This window comes from Tinamus guttatus, unplaced genomic scaffold (assembly GCF_059628265.1).
Source record: "Tinamus guttatus ecotype Peru unplaced genomic scaffold, ASM5962826v1 Tinamus_guttatus_pri_ptg000297l, whole genome shotgun sequence".
Classification (NCBI taxonomy): domain Eukaryota; kingdom Metazoa; phylum Chordata; class Aves; order Tinamiformes; family Tinamidae; genus Tinamus; species Tinamus guttatus.
Window position 1 is genome coordinate 4,653,267 of NW_028288831.1, and position 23,476 is coordinate 4,676,742.

Sequence of the window (23,476 nt, forward strand, 5' to 3'; positions counted from 1 at the left end):
CAGGAGTGTATCAGCGTTCATGAACCTCAAACAGTGGCTTCGCAGAGCTGCAGAACAACCTGCAGTTCTGATTAGCAAACTGGTTCAGCTTTTGAATAGTTTTAGGGAAACAGGGAGGGTCAGATGTGCTTTAGAAGCAAACAGCCCGGAACCTATGGGACTTTCTAAAGACACCTTTCTCCTAAACCTTTTCGGGGGAAAGCAACCTTAACCCATGGAACAAGGCGGCAGACTTCTAAGATTCACACAGGATAATACTTTAAGAGAAACAAATTGCTTACCAAGCAATTTGAAAAAATATAGAAAATGGGACAAAAAACAAATGACATTAATGGTTTTTAAGATTTTTGCCATTGTGGGCAAGAAGCAAAAGAGTCAATAATATTACATTTGAATCTGGTTTATTGTCCCATCTGAAAGACAGTGAATCATAGGATGAATAGTCCACTGCAAGTGCTCAGCATCCCACTTTCAAGTTTTTTGGATTTAGTACCGATGGGAATAAAAGATTTCCTCCTACATAACTGTCATTTTTGAAGACAGTTCTGTTCACCCTCTGGTAATAACATAAGTACAAGAAAATTATGGCTAAGGGGTTTCACCATTTGAGGATCCCTGTACTTCACACTACAAATAATAAGTAAATGAATTTTGCTGTGGAAAGAACAAAAAAGCTTTATATTTTTTGGTGGAACTGTTTTTATTGTTAGACCTGCATTTCTAAAAGAAAATAATATTTGGGGAGCTGTGAATATAACAATCACATTTAAATATTGTCAAATACTACATTTTTTCTAATATTTTCAAACACTCATGCTCAAAGACTTCAGAGCTCTCCTGAGGGCTACTGTTTTGCTGAAGAATAAGAATAAAAACCTTTTAAAAAATAATTCCTAAATATTAGGTTCCTTTACAGAAAGTGACCCATCTCCCTTTGAGAAAGTGTTTTGTTGTTGTTTTGTGGAGTGTTTTGCTCATGAGAACAGTCCTAAGAATATCTAGACATCACAGTGATGACAGAGATCCTCAGAGTGTCCTCTGCCACACGGTAAAATACCAAATATAGGCTTTGGTGAACTCCCATCATTGTCAGTCAGCCAGACTCAAATGCACGAGCACCAACACACTCACCTTTTGGGCATGAGTCTCAAGTGGTAAGAGACTTCAGATCTCCTTGAACTGAGAAGCCCTTCTAGCTAGCGTAATTGCTTGGGAGCAGAGAGATTTTTCCAACCCTTTCTTCTTGTAGGCAGATTGGAGTTTCCACAGCAGGTGGACTGCCTGCAGGACTGCCTAACAGGATTGCCTATAAAAATGCCCAGGAAAATAAAAAAGTGTGCAACCATCCTCCTAAATTCTCCAAATTAACCCATTACTTTCAAAGGTCCAGAAAAGGGTAGAGGAAGGATTCACTGCCATTCTGTACTTAGCCATCAGAAAAACTAAGGTTGAAGACAATCTACTCATGTACATCAGAAGACCATGCTAAGCTGCACCATTCACAGTGTGCAGCTGCTGTGATGAAATGGAATTTACATTGAAATGCATCCAAAAATGGACACAGACATTAACAGAGAACTGGAGAGCTGGGAAGGTAAATTTATTTGAAAGACATGACCCACCTCTTTGTAATCACCCTTGTGATAAAGATGACTGACGTGTCCAAGCAAATAGTTCCGGTCCGTTGTATGGAGTTGGTAAATGCTAATCAGAGGGTCAAGAAGATTAGTTGGGCACTGGGCTAGTATGTTGAATACACGGGCCTGCAGCTTCTTCAACTTCGTTCCAGACTTAAAAAAAAAAAAAAAAAAAGAAAAGAAAAAAAAGAAAAAAAAGTCAAGCACAGATTTAGTCAAGATGGCTACAATTCAATAGCAGTTGCAAATGCAGCTTGTTTAAACAGTAGAAGATGCCAATTCCTTGGGAAGGGATTCTCCAATTTCCCCATGGAGTCTGCATGCAGAAATCAAAACAATATGATGCACATTTTTTCACAGCATCCAATTTGAAAACATTTGAATGTTTGCGGGATAATTCTGGAAAAGGCATATGGCCTTGTACAAAAGGCAAATATGAAACTGGAGAAGTGCCTTCCTTTACTAACACAGCTATTTAAAAATTCTCTCCTCTAGCTCCCCACTGAAAAGTCTTTGAATCCACCAACTCCCCTCATCATTGATTTTCTCCTATCATATGCAACAAGTCCATTGCCATCCCCTGGTTTGTTCCTGGGTGCAAGAGGTCAAAAAAGCAGAAATGTCACAGAAATGCAGAAATGCACTTGCAGAAATGCAAGTATTCAGCATTGTGCTCCTGCATGATGAGTCCCTTAGGAATTTCACAGCAATATCACAGACACTGTACTGGAAGTGATCCCTGAAAAAAATTGATAAAGGCCAACTTCTAAAAAGAGTCGTTTGGAAAAGTGGAAAACGAAACAACACAAATTCAGAAGTATCTAATGGATCAGAAGTAAAAAGCACAAAAAGGGGAAAATCTCAAGAAGCCAGAATATAAAAGGGCATGGGGAATGGTAAACATTAGGGCAGACAATCTGATGACCCAGTGCTACAAAGCCAATCATTCAGCTGCTGAAAAGTCATACTGTTACTCTTTTCTGCATTTTGAAAGATAAAAGCTCTCCACCATATGTCAAGAATTAAGGAATTGTACAGTAACTGGCTTCTATTTGCAGAACTGGAAGAATATGCAGAGTAGATCATTGCAATTGGTTTTATGCTGACGGCAGCACTGTAAGCTCCAGTGGGAAAGTCCAGCCAAAGACTGAAATATCCGTGCTCAAAGTGCTTTGATCTGGAAAGATGGAAATCCCAGCTTGGGGGGAGAAACAGAAAGGTACTGCGGCATCACAGCCTTGAATGACATGTCGTATTTTCAGGCCACCATCACCAGATGACAGCACCACAGTAAGAATTTCACTACAAAGTCATATCGTGTTCAGTACAAGGCTACAGAAAAGACCCTGGACTATGGAATGAAGTGAACCTAGGTGCACTTTAGGGACATGAAAATCAATTGTCCTTTCTTTTCTCCACGGTCTCCCTTGCTCTCTTTTTCTAACCTGTTGAACAGCAGGATGCTCTTTTATCCAAAGCTGCAACTCGCTGCTGATGTAATACCCCAGGGAATGCCCTTTCCCCTTCCAGTCACTGCTGGTCTCCAGCATGTCCAGGAGCGCTGCCAATGGGTCCTCCAGCGCTGCAAAGCCCCGCCTGATTTCTTCCTTGAGCTGATGAGACACAAAAACACATTGTCATGTACAAAAAAAGACTAGTGAATCCTCCCTTCCCCCAGCTGAACACAAAGCTTTATTTTTTTTAATTTAATCTATTCAGAGAGGTAACTGTTGCTATTCAGCCACCATCCGCGCCTCCAGTGACTTTTTATGTCATTACAGATTCCTTCATGGCTCACTGCACCTCAAACCCAATGGGAAAAGCGGCAATTGTCCACACTAATTATCCCATAAAGACAGAGAAGTTGTTCTGTGGGGCACACAAAGGCGCTCAGGATTTGGGGGAGGGGGCTAGAAAGCAGCAGTGAGCTGGAGAAAGGGGTGTTATTAGGAAAATGGCAATAAAGGTAGATGACAGAGCTCAGAACCTACCTACCTCCCAGCAGACCTAAGTAAATTAAACTGCCTCCCCATTCTTATGCCATCAACTTTCATATTTGACCTTAAACCCACTCGAGCTTCAAGAGCATGGATGCTCTTGAGCTTCACCATAATAGAATATCTGAGAGTAGTGAAATAATTCAGAGTTTGCATATAAGAATAAATAGAATGAAGCATCAGAGTTCAACAGGCAAGCTGCCATACTGTAAATCTGATCTCTTTTCCTCCAAACGTAGCTGGGCAAGGTAGCTGCTGTAGACCACTTGCTGCCAGCTGTGTGCTAGACCCTGCACACCTCGGCAAAAACGTCAGGCACTGCTAAGAGGTTGGGAACATGGGAAAACTCCAGCGCCATAAATCTTAGGAATCCCAGGGTGATGTGTTTAGAAATGTGAAGGAATTGGACACTCACTTTGTGAATGTTAATAGGCTACTTACTACCCATCTGGTAGAAGTGATAAATTAGCAGGATTGAGCAATATCTTTATAATGTTTACATTAGAAGTAGTTTCCAAGGAGCTCACAGGGTTGGCAGGGTGAGCAAGTGGCATCCTTCAGTACCCACACAGGACCTTTCACCACACGGGACACGTACTGGCGTGGAGCAAAGCAAAAGCAGAGAGAGAAAACAAGAAATCACCACGAGCAGCTGCTCTCTTTCTTTCCTGGCTAAAAAAGTAAAATCCAAAAGATGCTCATTCCTGCTTGCAGCCAGCACTTACAATTTACTGTATAGGATGGTCCCAGTTGCAGCTTCCAATGGAAACAACATACGGTTTGAAGACAGACATGGAAGACAAAGGAAAAAGCTACAGAAAGTTTGCCAATGATTTTTTTTTCTCTTATTCATCCGAAATATTTACTGGAAGATGGTTATTTTCCATAGTCTCTTTCATGTTGAGAAAAAAACCACAAAATGTATCGCTTATGACAGAGACTGCTTCTTTCTCACTAAATTATCAAATGTAGCATGAAAAAGCTGATGACTAACAAAGATGTGACTTCAGATAACAGCTTTCTCCCTCTTAAGTGTTTTTCCCTGTGGCAAGAAATCCTGATGTTAAACATAGGACTCCAAGTACACAGCAAGATTCAGCAGAAGGAACAGGCAAGCTCTCCTCCAACCACAAATATCCAACATAACAGCCAAAGGAAAACAAAGCAACTGGCCAAGTAAATCGCACTGTGTATAAGTGGCCTCCTCCTTTCTTTTTTCCCCCCAAAGCTCCACTTCGGCACATTTGGGCCGAACGAGAGCTCTCACCGCACAGCTCGTCTCCTCCTTCAGCTGGAAGCCGAGCTGGGCTTTGGCAGGATGGCCTGCAGAGGACAAGCCTTGGGAGAGGACGAGCCTGCTTTCACACGCGCAGCATCTCCAAACACTTACAGCACTGGCAAGAGCAACAACAACATATCTAGAAGGAGTTTTGATTTAGATTTTTTAAGCGGGGAGAAAGTTTCTTTGAAACTTCTCAGCAATTCAAGGTCTTTGGCTAATGGCATGTGCTACTCTAAAAGAAGCATCTGCTTGAGATATCTAAATTGGAGAAATCAGAGAGAAAACAGCATTGTGTTGCCTGGCTCATCCTTCCACCAGGGAAGGATTCCTCTCCAACATGTAACTGGCATTTCAGTTGATTCCCATCGTGGGGCTTACATGCTCCCAGGGGGTTTTCCAAAGCCTAACAGATCATGGGAGTAGGAACATTTTGCTGATTCTCAAACTTCTCACTCCTTCATGCAGTTTTGGCTCTTTACTTCTAGTTACAAAGTTCAGATGTCTGTTATTCCAAAACTGTCTTTGCTACAAAAAAAAAAAAAAGGTCAATTCTTAAAATCATGCTCCAGAATCAAGGTCCTGCCCTAGATAGGAGCCCTCCTTCTGCTCTTGTTCACTGCTTTGAGACAAAAGGGTGCCAAACAACAGAAACCGATTCACAGCCACACAAGGGAAGAAGGAGAAGGTCACTGCTGTTAAACGGCGATGGAGCAAGACCAGTCTTTAAGTCAACTTCCTTCAACTCCCATCACTAGAAAGCCAGACAGTGACTTACTTAGGACACCTTGAATTAACTTCAGAGGAGAAGGGCAGCAGGTTCCCCTGCTTCAGTCCTCAAAAGTGGCTGCAATTGCTATGGGTGCATTGCATGCTGGAAAGAAGGCAATGCCCTGAACACAGAGCAGCTCACCTCAGGGCTAGCTTGGGGGCATGTGTCAAACCTGGGGGGACACCCACACTGTGCTCCCCACCTTAGAGCCATCTGGTGCCACTGCATCCCCCCTTGTCTCTCTAAAAAGACTTTCCGGTGGTCCAGAAATGCATCTCCCACTTTCTGAAGCATGGGTTTGCTCGCACATGCAGCCACGCAGTGCAGTCTAAAGAGGGGCCCAACGAGGCCAAAGCTGTCCCACCATGGATGCAGTGAGCACAGTGAACGTGTCCTCCTCAGAGCGTCCAGGGGCTCCTGCCAGCCCCACGAAAGCGTCACATTTCACCGGGACGACAAACCCAAAGCAAACAAACTGAATAAGCTAAGCTGCAACTCTGACTCATGGGGATCCTCCAGGTTTTCAACCCGCAGCAAAAAAACAGAGATTCTGATGATTGCTCTTCCCTACTGTTGGTTTTGTGGAGCTAACTGGCCTCAAGACCTAACAAATAATGTTTTTTCGTCCAACTCTAAACTTGAGAGAAAGCCCAAGGCTTCACTGTTGCTGAGCTCAAGTCTATGTTAGAAACTGCCCATTCGGAAAGAGATCTCTCATGTTGTGCTTCCAGTTGCCTGATTATTTGGGCTGGGAACCACAGACTATCAGTAACGGAAAATCTAAATGTGCCAGACAGGGACTCTGGGGAACGTCTCGGACACCTGGGATGGTGCACGGACACCCCGGGACTCAGCCTCCCCAGGTGCTTCACCCAGCGCTTTCGGTAAAGTCAATGTGGCTGAGGCGGGAGCTGCAGTTCTTGGGTCTTCAAAAATAAATAAATAAAATAAAATAAAAAATCAGCTATTAACCAACCTGTGCAAACCAAAGTTAAACTTGAGCAACTCGACATCAAGGCAATACGTTCGGTGTTTTTGTTAGTTTTCAGACGCCCAAATCTAGGTTAAGTATATTTTGCTCCCTATGAGAAATTCTGCACACAGAGCCCACAGGGGCCTGTATAAAAATATCACACAAATCACAGCAAGGGAGCGTGAACTGCTTTCACTGCTCCAAAAGACAAACCCAACTCAAACAGAAAAAGAGAAAGTAAAATGTCATCAGCACAAAGGTCTTGTTATCAATCCACTTGGCAAAGACTGCATTTCTATTGACTTCAACTCTCTCCTTTTTAGCTACTAGAAATACTCCTCGCCCCAAAGATATTCTGCTTAATGGATAAAAATGTGCTTCAAAGAAAATAAAAGCAACTTTGATTTATCTTCCCCTCCCTGCAACTCAGCCCCTGTGAGCTCCAGCTCTTTTATACGAGCCCCTTCACGTCACACAGAGCTACCTTTTCTTCGCTGCGAGGCGAAGGGCCTTCCCCCGTGCGCTGGCACTGAAAGCAGCGGTGAAGAATTGCAGCCCTGACCCCGGGCCCAGCGCCAGGACATGCTCTGCATGCACTTTGCGCGGCAGCGCCGAGGGGAGGTGCGAGCGCCGGCCTTACCTCCTTCATCTCTTTCTTTGTCCAGAGAAGCTGAAGGGTTTTCAGCAGTAGCAGCGGGTCCTGGCCTGGAGGAAAGGGGAAGAGAGAGAGAAGGGGAGAAAAAACAAAACAAAAACCAGATTTATTGGCTCGGTCCTGGCAGCCCGGACACACTGGCGCATTGTTCGGCTGAAGAGAATTCGGCTGCTCCGGGGTGCTGTGTTTGAAACCATCGTCCTTCCAGCTGCCAGTCAGGATTAGAGCGCTGAAATCCCTCACTCCGAAGCCGGAGCATCCCCCACGCAGAGCTTTAACCAAGCGCCCGCGGGCGCAGATCCCGCACGCTGCACTGGGGCTCGTGCTGCTGCCGTTCAAACACACTCACACCCTCTCTCCCCTTTTTAACACAAACCAAAACGGTCCTGGAAAACTCAACTTCTTGCACAGCTTAGAAAGGACTATCAATATCCACCATTTTTTAAAAGAAACAATTCCAACGTGTCAATCTTGTTCCAAACCTGCGGCTGGAAGCCGGGAGCAGGCAGATTCGCAGAGCCCTGGCTGTCAGGTCGGGAGCCCTGGTCGCATATGTGAAAGGAAAGACTAGAGGTTGCCGTGATTAGAGTCAAGCATAAAAAATAGCAACAACAAACTATTTCAGGATGGTTATTTGGAATTTATTCTTTCTTTTGCCTGCTTAATTGAAATCTTACACACTGCTATTTTGTATCTGCTATTATTCCCCAAGCCAATTCACCAAAAGAGTATTTCTGAAACAAATGTCTCGACATATTATATTTTTAAAAGCAGTAAGGTTGTTACTTATCTGGCTCTACTTAATTCATAATCATTTACTTAAAATTTCTTAAGATATTTTGAGTGGAAATCTGTGGCATGAACAGTTTGAACATGAAGACTGAGTTAAGAAAAAAATCTGGATGAATCCTCGAAAAAGAGCCCTCCTGCATTCTCTGCATCTCCTGTTACATCTTCATAAAGCCAAAAGAAATGTGTTAACCAGAAAGAGAAACTGCTTCTGAATTGCCTTTGGCCCTCTGCACTTCCTAAGCAGGTGATATCTCATGTATTACTCTATCTCACTTCAGAACGGGCTGTTCTCAGCTAGCGGCTGAGAGGCTCCCAGCTAGAGGCTCCCCTTGGAAAGATGAAATTCTCTTTTTACAAGAAAATAATAATAATAATAATAATTTAAAAAAGCAGATCCCCATTCCCCACAAAATTAACAACGACCAGTCAAATTCAGCCTGTGTGCGTGCGTGTGTGTGCGTGTGCATACATACTCTTGGCCTGACTCCCAAATAAATTTATACACACGCAGGGAAGAAAAAGCAGCAGAATGCAACCCAGCATGTAAATAAATACACTGCACGTTGGCACTGTAATTCATGCAGCAAACAGCCTGGAAGCCAGGAAATGAGAGCTGCTAGGAAAGCAGCGTTTCAACTCAAGATACAGCCAATAATTCAACTTCTTGAGTTTTTTTCAACCTTGCAGCAACAACACAAGATGCTTGCTTAGGTGATATTTTTCCTATCGAACTGAAAAATAATCTCACCGTTATTTCAATATACAGAAGCCCAGAAACTGGCTCTCCAGTTCATTTTACATGGCTCAATGTGCTGTGAGCATGGTCCTGTGCAAGCACAGGAAGACATAAAACACCTTCCTTTCCTCCTTGCTCCCCAAAATCAGGTAACTGAGGGGTGGGTAAAAGACAGCCAAGATGGAACATGATGAGGCAGCATCCTCTGGGAGGGCCTGAAGAAAATGCAACTTGCTTTGCTCTCTTCAATCTATGTCGAAGAGGAAACAAAGCCCTTAATTCTCCGCAACAAGGACAAAATGAAGAGAAAATGCTGAAGTAGTGACTGTTTCACATTAGTGTCAGCAGCAGTTTCAGCCCCTTCTTCATCTTGCAAAGCCTAAGCCTTGAAATGCGGTCAACAGCTTAAACTAAAATACCCGGTAGCTAGAGTAACTACTCTTAGGGCAAGACATAAATGAGAGTACAAAGCAACATTATTCTTTTGCCTTGCCCTACCCCAATGGAAAAGCCTGCTGAAGTTTGCAGGGGTCTCAAGCTAGTTTATCTAGCTACTTTCCACCTAAAAAAAAAAAAAAAAAAAAAAAAGAAGAAATGTGAAGTTTGACCTCTCTTTGTCTACTAAGAGAAACAAGAATTCATCTGTTCTTCCTCAGCCAGAACCACTTTGGACAACTGGTCCCTCCTTGGGCTTCCTGCCACCCCTAAGAAATAAGTTACTGTTTGCAGCAGGAAAACTGCACTCACAACTAGAGTTCCCAGTATCGGCTGGGAGCCTGCTCACCCACACCAGAGCCAGAATCAAGAAGTGGCAGGAACCTAATGCCAGGATGCCCAAGGAGAAGGGACAAGACCTTCCAAGGACTTTCCAAGCCTTCCAGAAGGAATCCTACATTCAGCAGACAATTGCTCAACGTCAGAGGAAGATGGGAAGAAATGCAAGAGATGAAAGCACAAAGCAAAGAGTCTGCAAACCAAGCAGTCCAAACTGAAGCACAACTTCATCTAGGCTCAAATCAGAAGACAGGTTCTACATAACAGAATGAGAAGGTCCTGGAACAGTCTCCAGTCACAGCAGTAAGAGTAAGAAACAGCAATCACTTGCTGCTGCACGTCCTGAAGGGCTACAGAATACGTGCAGACGTGAAAACCAGAAAAATTCTTTCTCATTCCACATGTAAAGAACAGGCAGAACCTGTATTTTAAAGAAGAATCAAATTCTGTGGCTCTCCCATGAGAGAGATACCCAACTATTACCAAAAGGGTCATTCAAAGTCTGCCTGACCTGAACAAACAAAACAAGCGTGAGGCCATAGGAAGTAGAGCAAAAGTCCAGCGTGGCAGATGCCATCCCTCCGCTCTCGGCTATGCATCCCTGAAGAGCAGCAGAATCATGGGCAGCTCCAAGCCTGAAAGCCCAAGAAGCCTCAGCTCCCAGACCAAGCTCAAGGAGAACGTGCTGAGTCTCATACTGATCTGTCCCTTCCCTCACAGATCCAAAAGGAGGAGGCTGCAGACCATAAAAGCTTCTCCAAAATATGATTATAGCACCCAGACATCTCAGAGAGAGACATCTCTGCACTCACTCTGCAAAGGCAAGGAGTTTCTCCAAATCTGTTCTTGTTCTAAAAATTTTGACAGTAACATGTTTCTTTCCACATTTTTAAGTACGAAAGTAAATTTTCCCCACCCTGAATCTGGCAACAAAAGTGGGGAAGATGGTAAATGAAATCTTTTCCAGTTTACAATATCTGTGGTTACATTTCAAAACCATATAAACCACAAGACTTATATTTTTGAGTTAGAAAAGCGTCTTTGAGGAAAGCCATAAACTTTGCCTTGTTCGTTCTTGCTCTTCCTTTGTACATGGAGCACTCAAAACCTACGTGCTGTGATCACAATAAAAGCAGGGAAGTAAAAGGCTGGTGAGGTAAAGCACTGGTCTGGATACTGCATCCTTGTAAAATCCTCCTGCATGATTCATCCATGCTGCTGGAATCCTCTGGCAGGAGAAAGTCACTGACTGGGGCCACTCACGTGTCTCGCACAGGGAACACGAGACATCCAACCCCCAAGGAGTTTACCAATAAAAGAAAAAAAATCTCTCAACACTTTCTGTTTGTGTCAAAAGCCATTGAACGTTCCATAGCCTGAGACCTGGAAGAATTATGGTCAACTAATTTAAAGTCACAGAAGTGAAAACAGAAGATGGTGCGAGTGCAATACAGCACCACATCAACTGGTGGTTGTCAAGTACACTTGAAATTCAAGGATGGAAAAGGTCAAGAATGAAAATGAAAAGTCTTCTTTAGGCAAAGACAGCTTATACCTCTGCCTTGCACATTAACAGGATTAGTGAAATATTTAACCTAATATATAAAGAGAAATAAGCAATAGGTACAAGCCACCCAGGAATGAATCATGGCATTTTAACTATTTTTTTTAAACTGTTCTCTGTGAAAATTGCTGTTAAACTGAATGAGCATTTAAGCTTGTTTATTCGTTTCTGAAAGGAACATAAGGCTCCCTGTCATTTTCAACATCACCACATCCACGGCGCCTTTGCACTTAAGAACTAAAATATACAGGCAACCTACTGCAGGCCAAGCAGCTCGAGCTCACCCTGACGGAGCAGGGGTTGCACTGGAGGATCTTCAGAGGTCCCTGGGAACCTCAACTAATCTGTGATTTGTGCTTTGCTATAAATATACCTGAAGGTGGCAGGGAGAAGAGCTACTCAGCAGCCAAACTCCTGTTCCAAGCACAGACGGCTCCACCCCGAGCTCTGCCTTTTCAAATGCCCTCATTCCATCTGAAACCCACCAAGCAGGACACCGGGCGGATCCAAGATTAAGCAGAGACTTTCCGTAGGGTTCAGATACCTTAAACACTACAACCTACAACCCTACAATAAATGCATGTAATACAAGTAAAATTACATTAAAATACAGAAGAACAATCTCAGTATACACAGGAATTGCACTGCACAGTATGCATCATGAAACTCTGGCTTGTAATTTTACAAAAAAACTCAGTAAGAGGAAGTGGATTGATTCAGGATAAAAAAGAAATGCTATATTCACTGCCATGATATTTTAAAATAAGCAGCAAGACTTCAGAAAATGTATATATCAGTATACAGGTATTAGACAGTAGAGCATGGGAGTGCCTTTTACCTTCTGCTTTGTAGGAAGCTTTTTTTAGAATCTCTTTTCATTTGGATTTATTCCAGAGCGTGGGGGAAGATAACTAACATGCTGAATAAGGAGAGGTGTGAATAAAGATACCATACGCATACTGGAATTCATAATCACCTGTCAAAACAGATCTGAGATGGATTCCTCACTTTTTTGCAGGTAAGATGATGGTGCCACAGAAGTGGGCAGACCTGGACAGAGCTCGGTTTCCTGATAGCAAGCAGAGCAGGACTTGAAAGCTACAACACCAAGGACAGGGTTTCTCATTATTACGGTTCCATCTCCTGTTACTTATCCAATTCTGCACTCCCTATTCAGAACATGTGTTCTAAATGACGCTTAATGGGATAGCCATAATTTGCCTATACTTTCCCAAACAGTGCCAAAGATCATGTTCCCCATTTTATCCACAATGAAAAGCAGTCTCTGCTTATTTTGCATTTGTGCCGATACAAGAGTACAGCTAAGGCAGCCACTTTTTTGAATACAAAAGTTGCAAAGAGCTTTGCTGAATAGACACAGCACTTTAGCAATTAAGTTATAACTAGGGATGAGCAGAAAAAAAAAAATGTTTTGCCTGGTATGGAGTCTCCCGAATAAGGAATGAAAACCTAAACAACCCAAGAAGCAAGCAAGGTGGCTCCAAACTGCAGATAAACCGAGCTACCAAGATCAGGACCGAAGGAAGGGCAGTGCCTACCCTAGCACGGCACGTTTGCCTGCATTCCCTCCACGCAGCCATGCCCACAGCACAGATGTTGCTTCACAGAGGTCTGGAACCATTTATGAGCCACAGCTGCAGGGCCGACCCGGATCCTTCATGCTTCAATGAATGTCTGTGGGTGCTGGTGAAGCATCTGGGGGCCCAATGCCCACCAGACTTCTTCCAAAACTAAATCTCAACACATATACTCTTGGGGAGTGCAAAGCAAGCATGGCTCCATGCAGAAAATGCCCTCTGGGAACCCTAAGGACAGGTAGAAAAGCCTTCCTGAAAACGACATCTGGAAATTTTTATTTTGCAAATTTCTCTTCCCCACCCAGGGGGAGGAAAGGCTGTTTCTCAAGGCTTTTGGAGTCAGATTTTACAGGATAGATTGAAAGACTGACAGTGAGGATGGCATAAAGCTCTTCTCTCTAGACCACCATTCAAGCACATGGTACCCTGGTGTCCCCAGCTCCAACAAGAGCCACCGTCACGGAGGCAGCAGAGACAACTTCCCATCAACCATCTCCAGGTCACCTTCTACTCCAACTTGGCAGTTCACCTGAAGCAAGGGAGCTTTCTTGGGCACTTTGTCATTACAGAATCCGCTGGTTTAGAAGACATTGATTTTTGGGGGGAGTATTGCTCCCATTCCAAGAACAGCACGACAAGGACAAACTTCCACTGTACCGTTCTCCACTCCTGTGGGTTCCTTTTAAATGAGAATCAGCACTGAAGAGTGGTAGATTGTGCACTTTTAAGTGGAAGGAGGAGTAATTTATTTGCAGTGTTTCAGAGAAGAAAGAGGAAAAGAGATGGCTCAGCACCAGTGAGGCTTCCTGCTGAGCCCGGATTACTCTACAGCACAAAATACAGCAGTTGCATGGAATATGTGGAATTAAAGGGTTCGTCATATTATTAGATAACTTTAAAAGAGAATTTCCAAATTATCCTAAACTTTACAAGACAGTAACATGAAGTGGCATCCAGGCACATAAATGTAGCATCTGCCCCAAGCTAGACCCCAGCGACTTTCTTCATGCTTAAGAGAGGGAAAAAACAGGCTGCTGGATGCAATTTGTCCGATCAAAAGTCTGTTCCTATTTCAGGATGTACCTGCACCAAGGAGGGGCATGGATGACTCTTGGACACTTTCTCATCTCTGTGTCTTAGGAGGAACTGATTTTTCCAGGAATATCAGCACTTCATTTCCAAGAACGCTGTGACTAAGGGCTAAGCACGTGGTGATTCACCCGCATCTCCACGGAGCGCACTGAGATTTGCACCGTGTCTGCGCGTGCCCTGGCGTTGCTGCTCCCCAGGTGGAGCCTGCAGCTGCAGCAGTGTCCGCGTGCAGCCGGGCAGAGCCCGAGGAGACGGAGCGATGCGCGTGGGAATCACATCCCGCCACTGAACTCTCCAGTGCAAAAGCTACAGCAGGATCAGATGTCACACAACTATTTGACTGCCAAAGCAAAAAGCTGCTTTTCTTTCAGCATAATTTTCAGAGCTCCAAAGCTCACTCACCAGGCCTGCTTGCTATTCCTTAAATTTGTCTCTCGCAAAAGACAAGTATGCTTTTTAATGCCTAACTATGTTGGTTTAACTGGATTCAACCAAGGCAGAAATGAAGTAACAGTACAGCAAGGGTCCTTCTCCATCAGGTATGTCTGGCCCACTTCAGCCCTTGGCTCAGTTTCCAATTTTAGTTACAACTTTTGAATCCATGGGGCTTTTGAAGGCTGTTGCAGATGTCAAAGGAGAGGAACTACCCAGTCACTGCAGTCCTAGGCCCCTCCACACACCACCCACCTCCCCTGTAATTTTAACATTAACCATTTCACCTGTTGGGAGGTCTGCGAATCCATATCCCACTGAAGGAAGAGCATCCATTACTTGCTCCTCCAAGTCCTCAATCATGCGTTCAGAGTCATCTTCTGCATTAGGATACCCTCTACTTCAGCCAGGAGAAAAACAACAAAACCGTGTAGGTTCCTGGGGAGTAATCACCTGATTAGCAGCATCAGCTCATTTCAGCAGCGAGAATCCTCAGTTATTTCCCAGCTTGTCACCAGATGTGACTGCTCTCAAAATTTCTCCTAGCCCCATTCCCTTCCTGTTGCTTCCCACTGGGCAACTGTCATCTCCCACCTGCCGCAGGTGAGGGTCTCTCCAGCCGTGGCCCATGGATTGGGTCTTCCAAGCTGTCCTCTACAACCAGCAGAGGACATTGCTGTTGAGCATATAACTGAAAGGTGCTGGTGCCACCAAGCTCCCTACTGCAACGTGGGCCAGGGTCTATTTCGAAGGGCACAGGCCATTTACAGCTTGGATCATGGCCTAGCTGAACTGAAACCAGGTCAGGTTGTCCTACAACAATTCCCCTCACCCCAGTCGTCTTCTTGTACCAAACCCAGCCCTGCTCATGAAACGTTTGCTTCTACTCCACAGCAATAATTCTGCTTGATTTGGGGCAGAAAGGGAGTTGGCATGTAGAGGCTTGTGTTCTTGTGTCACCTGATTCAATAAAATCAGCTAGATAACGTAATTACGTAACTTGGAGGTAAGATAGGGAGGGATGGGTTGCCCACACCTACACTATATTGATTTTCATATACTGTATGTATGCGGTAACATGCAGTACAATATCACAGGGGTCACACTACTTTTATTTTCTTTTTTTTATATATTTCTAGGAAGTTTGTCCCAAAGCACCCAACTAACCCATGCAATGATTGATTTCATGTTCCTCCTCTGATTTTTTTGAAGTAATGCTGGAGTACCTCAGAGGTCATTAACTGAATCCATCTCTTCTGGACATCAAGATATTCTGCTAGAATTTGTTCTAACATTGCTAAATAGCTCATGAGTAATGGAAAAGTCAAAACTTAGAGACAAAATAGAAACAGCAGAGAATGAGTTGCAAAGGCAAGAAATTGAAAAATATATATATACACACACACACAGACACACATATATAAAGTGATCTTCATATATATGTATATATGAAGTGAGATGCTTTAAAAAACATAGCACTTTTGAAAGCAAAGCAAGTACTTCTAGAAAAAGAATTCTTTCTTTCTCAATGGTAGTAAAAGTCATTCTTTTACTAATGGCAAAACATATCCCTTCCATTCTGAGAAATTCAAGTTATGAAAATATTATAGGAAACCTCACAATTTTGCAAATACACGCTCTATTTCTCAGTGAGTCAGAAGTTCACATTCTTCTAAGGCAGCCTCCCAACTGCAAACAATCCCCACACTTCAAGCGAAAGAATAATACAGCGCACATATGCTTCTTATAAAACAATCCTTACAAATAACCATGGGTTTTGTTTCCATAATGGCTAAAATTCTTTTTTTTTTTTTTTGTTAACCTCCAAAAACACAGATCAGACAAAATGCACTCCCATTAAAACAAAAGGTTTGCTTCTCTCTGGGCGGAAGAGCCAATAATATTTTCCTCTTATTTTATTCGTTTTGTTTGTTTGCTTTTTGTTTGAAATCTATGAAGGGAAAGGCAGTTTACTTACCAAAAATCTCAGTTTAAGGCAAGCAGGTTCAATGCGGCTTCACCCTGCACGCACATACACCTTGTTACTCCCAGTCAGCACCTTCTTCTCCTGCCCATGTCACACCAGGAAGTACTCACATTTTCTCACCAACTTAGTGCACACCTGAAGTAAAGGCTGCCCCCGTCCAAAAAACCCCAAATCCTCCCAAACCAACATGAGGTCCTGCGAATGGCAAGTGAGGGAGTGACACCCTTCACAAAAGCGACAAGATCTCAACCTCAAGGGCCATTAAACACGGAGATGACAGCAAAGTCCCTGATGGAAAGACACAGACTTTCTAAACGAGGGAAACTGGGTACACGCTGGAGAGAAGGTGGCTCTGCATTTCCCTGTTGATTTTTAATACCCTCCATGAACATTCACCATGAGTGAAGAGGAAACATGGAGCTGGGTGGACCTCTGCCCTGCTCGAATCACAGCGCTTGAGTCCTCAAGTCCATTTCAGTAAAAACAACGCTTTCTTCCTAAAATACTTTCTCTCTCCAACATTCAGCAAAGTTACTTTCGCTCGTTTTAGCCATCATACATTTTTGCCAATGATACACAGGAATATTTTCCTTTTCCTACAAAATGCCTCTGCTGAGGACGGAAGGGTGAAGAGCCAGTCATTGTCCCCCCGGGAGCACTCATTAAACTCCGTGCGTTTATCTCATCTAATTGCTGGAAGCATTTGGTGCTCTGCCTTATTGCACCTCATCAACCCCACTAATCTGAGATCAGAGGAGACCTCTCATAACGCCAGCACATAAGCCAATGTCCCTATATTAGGTTACACACTGTTTCATGGAAATTAAAACCCAAGGAAAGTAAATGTTTTGGAAAGCCAACATTTTTTCCTGTCAAATCCATAAACCCTTGAGGGGGTTGGAGGGAGGTAAATCAAGCAAACTGATACTGTCTAGGGTAAAAAGGGCAACTTCTTAGATATTCCAGTAATTTTCTGCTAGTCACTGGTCAAGAACATCATTAGTTTCCTTCCCCTCCTCTCCAGACTTCTGTGGAAATCCCCAGTTCCTAGAACTAATAACTTTTAACTGTCTCTCCTAGCAGCTCAGTAAAACAAACTATCAACAGTAAAAGGTCCTAGTACATGTTTTAAAGTCTATCGACCTTTTAAAACAGTAAATTTGGTTTCATGCTTTTTTAAAAGTCATCTCTCGTTTTTTTCCATCAGTTCCTCAGTTACATCCAGTTAAGAGGTACAGCTGATACCAAACCGGGGCCAAAATCTCTTGTTTCGGGACACGTGGATATGCCCTGACTGGTGAACTTCGCTGGCATGAACACATAACCAGGCCCTTTGCTGGATCAAAAGCTCTGCAGATTTCCATAGCACCTAGGTAAAACACACCAATGGAACCCAATTTTTCCCATCTCAGAAGCTTTCTATTTCTGCATCTCTAGCTGCTTGAATGATGAAAATTGCATTTTCCATGGGATTCCGCATCCTGGACCCTGAATGCTTTCTGCAGGGAGAAAGTCCTTCAGGAAAGGGCAGACGGAACGTAACATTCCTCACTTCAATTCACTGCATTTTTGCTCTAGGCAAAAATCATTTTATGGACTTTGTAGTCCAGCTGTCCTTATGTTTAGAAAAGGATTTCCAAACTGCAACCTTCATTTCACTAATTTTTGAAGCAGCCAATGACTCCTCAATCCTTCCCAACTCAGCAGTGCCTTGTGCCACAGCACGGACACGAGAGCAGTCACGTTACTGGCTGCAGGCACTGGGTCCAGCTACGCTCCTGGCACCTGGGTCTAGCAGCAGCCCAGTCCTCCCAGGACACGTGCAGAACAGGTTGCAATGGTTAACGTTAACTAAAAAGGTACTTTTTTTTTCTTTTTTTCTTTTTTCTGGTACAGGAGAGTGAATGATGACTCATAGTCTGGAATTCATCTCCTCAAATTCTTGTTCTTAAAGAAGTGAATGGCAAACGCACAGGCCATGCAAGATAAACAACCTAAAAACATTCCCAGTTAAAAAAAAAAAAAGTATAAAACACCCTCACTTAAAGTGCACCCAACTATATCTGATGTTACCCAAGAGGTAGCTGCTGTAATGACACTGGATGGCTTAGGAGGTTCAGACAAAGCAACTCCCATAAAGACACTTCCCCTTAACATCCAAGGGACCACCTGTTCCCAACCTTTTTTACCCAAATTTTCCCTGGGAAAACCAACAAGATTTGATGACTCACTCATAAATTAATAGTAATTCACCCTTTCATTTGTAGTGAAAAAAGTGAACAGTTCAGAACTTGTAAAGATGATGCAGGTATTTAGTATCAATGATACGATATGTTCTGCTTAGAGGGATAGTCCCAAGAAATGGGCAGGTTACACCTGAGAAAGACAACTCAATCCTGAAGAATGCTCAGCTTTTATGCTGGCATTTCGGAATCATTAAATTAACTACTTCTCTACAGAAGAAACTCACTTTTTTTGCTGTCCTAGAGCACTAACGATGTTATCTGTTTCAAGGAAGCTTAGCTTTAAAAGTACCTAAAATGTGAATTGTTTTTGAAAATAGGAATTGAAATAGTGCTTTTGCCTGTCAAGAGCTGATGTTAGCAAAGTATTGAAGCTTTCTGGTTAAATCCATGTTCAAACACACCGCTGGAGCATATGGTTCATTTTCACTACTCTAGCACAAAAGGTCAGATCTTCAGCTGAAAACATCAGTGTAAATTAATCTCATCCAGCCAACTGGTTTTAGCAAAACTTTAAATAGAATATCTCTTTGGGGAAAAAAAAAAACACCTATGGATAAAATTATTCTTTAAAAAAAAGCAAAACAGTTCTATGTCCACTTAATCCTGGTTTAAATTAATGAAAATTTTACCTTATAGCTTATATTAGCTTTTTACGAAGTTGTGCTAATAAATAACCTCAATAAAATACTCAAAAGAGAATCCAAACCTCATTTTGATGAAGGAGAGTAGAATATCTTTCTGTTACATGCTGGCACGTTGTGAGGAAAGCCAATGAAGGTCCAGCAAAGCTTTCTCATCGGGCTTAGGGCTACATCTCACCTGGAATGAGATGATTTGTGGATCCCCTTCTGATGTTCTTTCCACATACATTTGGAGGGTTTTTTTAATAATAAAAATTGTTTTTGCAGCTTCAGGTCACCATTCAGTGATTACAAAATGGCCAACTGCTTTTTCATAGCTGGTTGGCTCAGAAAAAATATTCTCTACAATAAGTTATAGATGCTATAGCTATATAGCTATATAGCAGGCTCAGGAAAAACTTTCAGTCTTTCAGACTGCACAACTCAACGATTTTTTCAGCATTTCTAGTAATAGGTTTGTGAAAGAAACAGGAGTATCACAGCTGCTCAAGATAAAAGCTGCAGTACTTAGTTATAAAATTCATAGGCGCACCCATTTACCTTAGATAAAATAAAAACCACATATATAAATATAGTGTATAAAATGTGAGGCATTCTACTATATAACTTGCTTGGTTACAGCTCTTGGGAAGCTGAGCATAGAAGAAAGGCTACCTGTCATCACAGCACCAACAGATTTGAAGAGATTTTGCTGGTTTCTATGGCAAACGGGGAGGGCAACGTGACTGCCTGGTTACAATTCTGACTGACGCACATCTCAAACAATCGCTTTTTTCCTGTTCGTATGACATAAGAAAAACAGGATGCCGAGAGGTGTTTATCTGAGCGAACAAGATAAGCAAGCTCACTGACATTTCTAAAAGTATACGATTTAAGTAACAACACGTTATAGAACTTCTGTGGAAAAATAAAAAAAAAATAATAAAAAAAAAAGAGACCAAATGGTGAACTGCTGGATGTGATTAAATTTATGCACGGAAAGATCCTTTCCCTGCTAACCCGCATGAAACTGTTGCAAAGCTGCTGCATGAGCCATGAATACCAACAGGAAGAGTCTTCAGAGGGCGAGATATAGCATTTTGCTTTTGGATTAAAATTAAGGAAGTTTTCCTAGTTTATAAGGTGTTGCTGCCTCCAAACATTTCATTCATTTCAGTAGGATGTCTCATTTGGTAGAATACATCGCTCTTCTTAATGTAGGAAAAGGGGAACAGACTCCCCATATGCAAGGGACACGTAGAGATGGGTACATTAGAAAAAAAAATAAAAACAGCTTGGAAAAAATCAGTGCGAGCTGCTGTCTTGCAGGAGCAGTGGGAATAGTGGAGGATTCAAAAAGAAGGATACATCAGGAAAGAGGGAAGCTTTTCCAACCATAGTGATTCTGTGATTCCATGATCCTAGACTTGAAGGAGAACACAATATAATCGCGAGGGATGGAGACCCAAACCCCCCGGGCCTCCTGTGCTGTACACAGCATGAGATGTGCCCGAGGGCTACGCTCGACCCTGGTGCTCTCTAGAGCATCCACCACCCAGAGCTCCCGATAGCTTTTATGAGTTATAATCACTCGCAGCTGGTTTTAAAGCAAAGAAGTTGGCTTTGGACCTCTGGGAAGTATTAAAATGAATACATGAGGAAGTCTGCACGGGTCTCCTTGGCCAAGCAATGCAAAAGGATCATTGAATCCTTTAATGAAAGCGCTACCACATATATCTGGAAACAGTGTATACTACTTAGAGGAAAACAGCCCTCCGCGTTTGTATTTTTCCTATTGAGCAGGTGTTGGTTTCCTCCAAGAGTTGTACCTCAGGCTATAGGTTACTGTAGCACAGACCTATCCTTTCGATTTAAGCCCTGACAGTCCTTCCAGCTTTTTTAGAAGGAAGAAAAATGCTCCAATTTCAAGCAAAGGGAGAGGTCCTTAGAGTGAAGCTGCTTTCCAAGGTCTCTCAACAGACCTATCAAAGATGCGGGAGCACATGCTTGGTCGGCATCTCCCTCCTGTCCACGTCACTGTGGATCTGTATTTTGGTAGCTTCCTGTCACCTTCTCCTAGCTGGTAGCAGCAGCTCTGGGCATCCAGCTCTCACTCCTCGCTGAGGCCCAACTGAGGCGGCAGGAGCTGCGGGGACTGTGAACGCCCCCACGCGCAGCGCCCAGAGCCACTCTGCGTCCATGCAATCCCCTCCTGCCCCCCTGGACTCCTGCCGCTCCGCTCTGCTGTGATCCCAGCTGCCAAAACCCAACGCAGGCAGGAACTGGACGGCTAATCCGTGGTGCATGGCGTGGGCCTGGCCTCCCAGTTCCTTCAGGGAGGAACCAGCCCAGCTTTGCTCCTTGCAGGAGAAGCATGTGCGTCACAGGGGCCGCAGAGCACAGCGCAGCTGGAGGAGAAAGCGGATTTCTAGTTGTTTTTTATGCAAAGTCTGTTTTCTCATTTGGTGCACGTACTTCAGGCAGTATCAAAGGAACAAAATGGAAACCTCGTCCTGCCGCTGGCTTGGCTGGCAGACAGATCAACTCCCAGCCTCTAATTCTAGGAAGCAGAGTGACCACGAACTCTTCCGACAGCCAAAGGGTTCCCTCTTCCCGTTTGGCTTGGGGCTCCTCTTGGACATCAGCAGGTTAATGCCGTTTTGTTCCGACTCCGGGGGACCACGGGGCAGAAGGGAGAAGGGAGGACAGACAGAGACAAAAGACAGAGAGCGACGCTGAGAAAGACCGAGAGACAGAGCCTGGCGGCGGGATGAAAGAGCAGAGACCGAAGGCAGGACTCGGCCAAGCCAAACAAAGTTTTCCTTGAGTGATTACATCTGCTGGAGAGTCCCCAGCTTGCTCTCTCCTTGCTGAGAAATTCTTTTAATTGTGTCTAGGACGCTTAAAGAATTCCCAGGCAGAGCCTCGCTGCGATGGCGACAGCTCTGAACTGCGGCAGCGTTTGCTCTGCTGAGTTACCAGCGTCTGCTCTGCGGGTCCTTCTTGCAGCAAGGGCTGGAAACTGCTTCACATAGTTATTTTCTGAGTTAAGACACTGAAGAATGAGAACAGATAATAAATATTCTCTCTCTCTCTTTTTTTTTTTCCAAAGGGAAACAAACAAACAAACAATTCTGGAGAAATTCTTTCCTGCCCCTCCCAGCATCTGAAAGTTAAGATCAAAGAGCATCAATGTGAAAATAAAAGGAGACATCTCCACAAATTAGGCAAAATTAAATGCACTGGTATAAGGAGATATGAACGATTCACTGAGGCAAAGCCTTCGATTCTGTAAAATGACATTTCCTGGAAAACAACAGTATTTCCATAGGCAGGGACAGTGGCTTTTCCACAGCCTTTAAAGCTGTTCACATGAAAATCAGTGTCTGCACTGTCATCTCAATCAGGAGCTGCGAACACGCTGGAATGATGCAAATGCACAGACTGAGGGTCATCTACATTTTCTAACAGTACATTTGAAAAACAGTACTCCTGTACCTTTTTGTTTGTTTAAGATACAACAGCCTGTTGACTGTCCTCCCCTCCCTCAAACTCTGCTCAGCTCCTGCAGTAGCACAACCGTCTTTCCAAGGCCAGAGTCACGCCACTCAAGTGCTAGTTCAGTATTTACCAAAGGACACTGAAGCAATGAAACTGAAGGAAATCTCAACAGAAAGGAGATCTCTGCATCATCCTAGAAGCTACTAAAGCAGCTGGGCAACAGCAGCATGCCCTGAGGCTGCAGAAGACCCCAGTGAGCACCTGCGAGGTGGGAAGTCTTGCCTGACACACTCAGCAAAGGGGCTGATGGCTCCCTAGCCCCTCACCCCCACTGCGTGGCAAGCAGAACATGGACGATTTGATGGACAAGAAGTACTATGTGAACAGCAATAACCTCAAGCCCTCAAATCTGTGGAAGGCTCCCTACAAAACAGTGGTTGCTTAGGGAGGAGTTTAGGTTTGTGCTTTCAGCTTACTTGCCCCTTGTTTTTGTCTCCGTGGCTCACATTCATTTCCAGTAACTGTCGACTAAAGGGGAAAAGGATAATTCAACAATAAAGTGCAAGAGTCTATTATGAGTAATGGCAACCCATGTGCTTTTATGAAACAATAACACACCAACATAAAATAAATCAGGGCTTTTTTTAATTTAACAATGTAAATTACCCTCCCACCTGCTGTGACTCTCCGTAAGGAGAAAGAGCCGGCTGCACATTTACCATGCCGATGATCCCGTCTCACTCCCCACTGGCCCGATGCCCTGGGGTTAGACTGTAGGGCTCTGTCATCTCTTGCACTCGTATGACCTAAGAAAGGGAATG

At 43.6% G+C, this 23,476-nt stretch overlaps 1 protein-coding gene across 2 annotated transcripts in view; it reads right to left on the reverse strand.

Moving 5' to 3' along the window:
* EXD3 (exonuclease 3'-5' domain containing 3) overlaps nucleotides 1-23,476 on the reverse strand; it is a 232,960-nt gene that overhangs the window by 203,646 nt on the left and 5,838 nt on the right. Inside the window, exons 2-4 of one of the 2 annotated variants that reach the window (XM_088527996.1) lie at nucleotides 7,299-7,363; nucleotides 3,083-3,250; nucleotides 1,623-1,790 (exon numbers count right to left, since the gene is read on the reverse strand). In XM_088527996.1, the coding sequence (XP_088384122.1) occupies nucleotides 1,623-1,790; nucleotides 3,083-3,250; nucleotides 7,299-7,363 (401 nt within the window). Of the gene's footprint in view, nucleotides 1-1,622; nucleotides 1,791-3,082; nucleotides 3,254-7,298; nucleotides 7,364-23,476 lie in introns of both variants that reach the window. The other variant, XM_088527995.1, reaches the window with a different exon arrangement.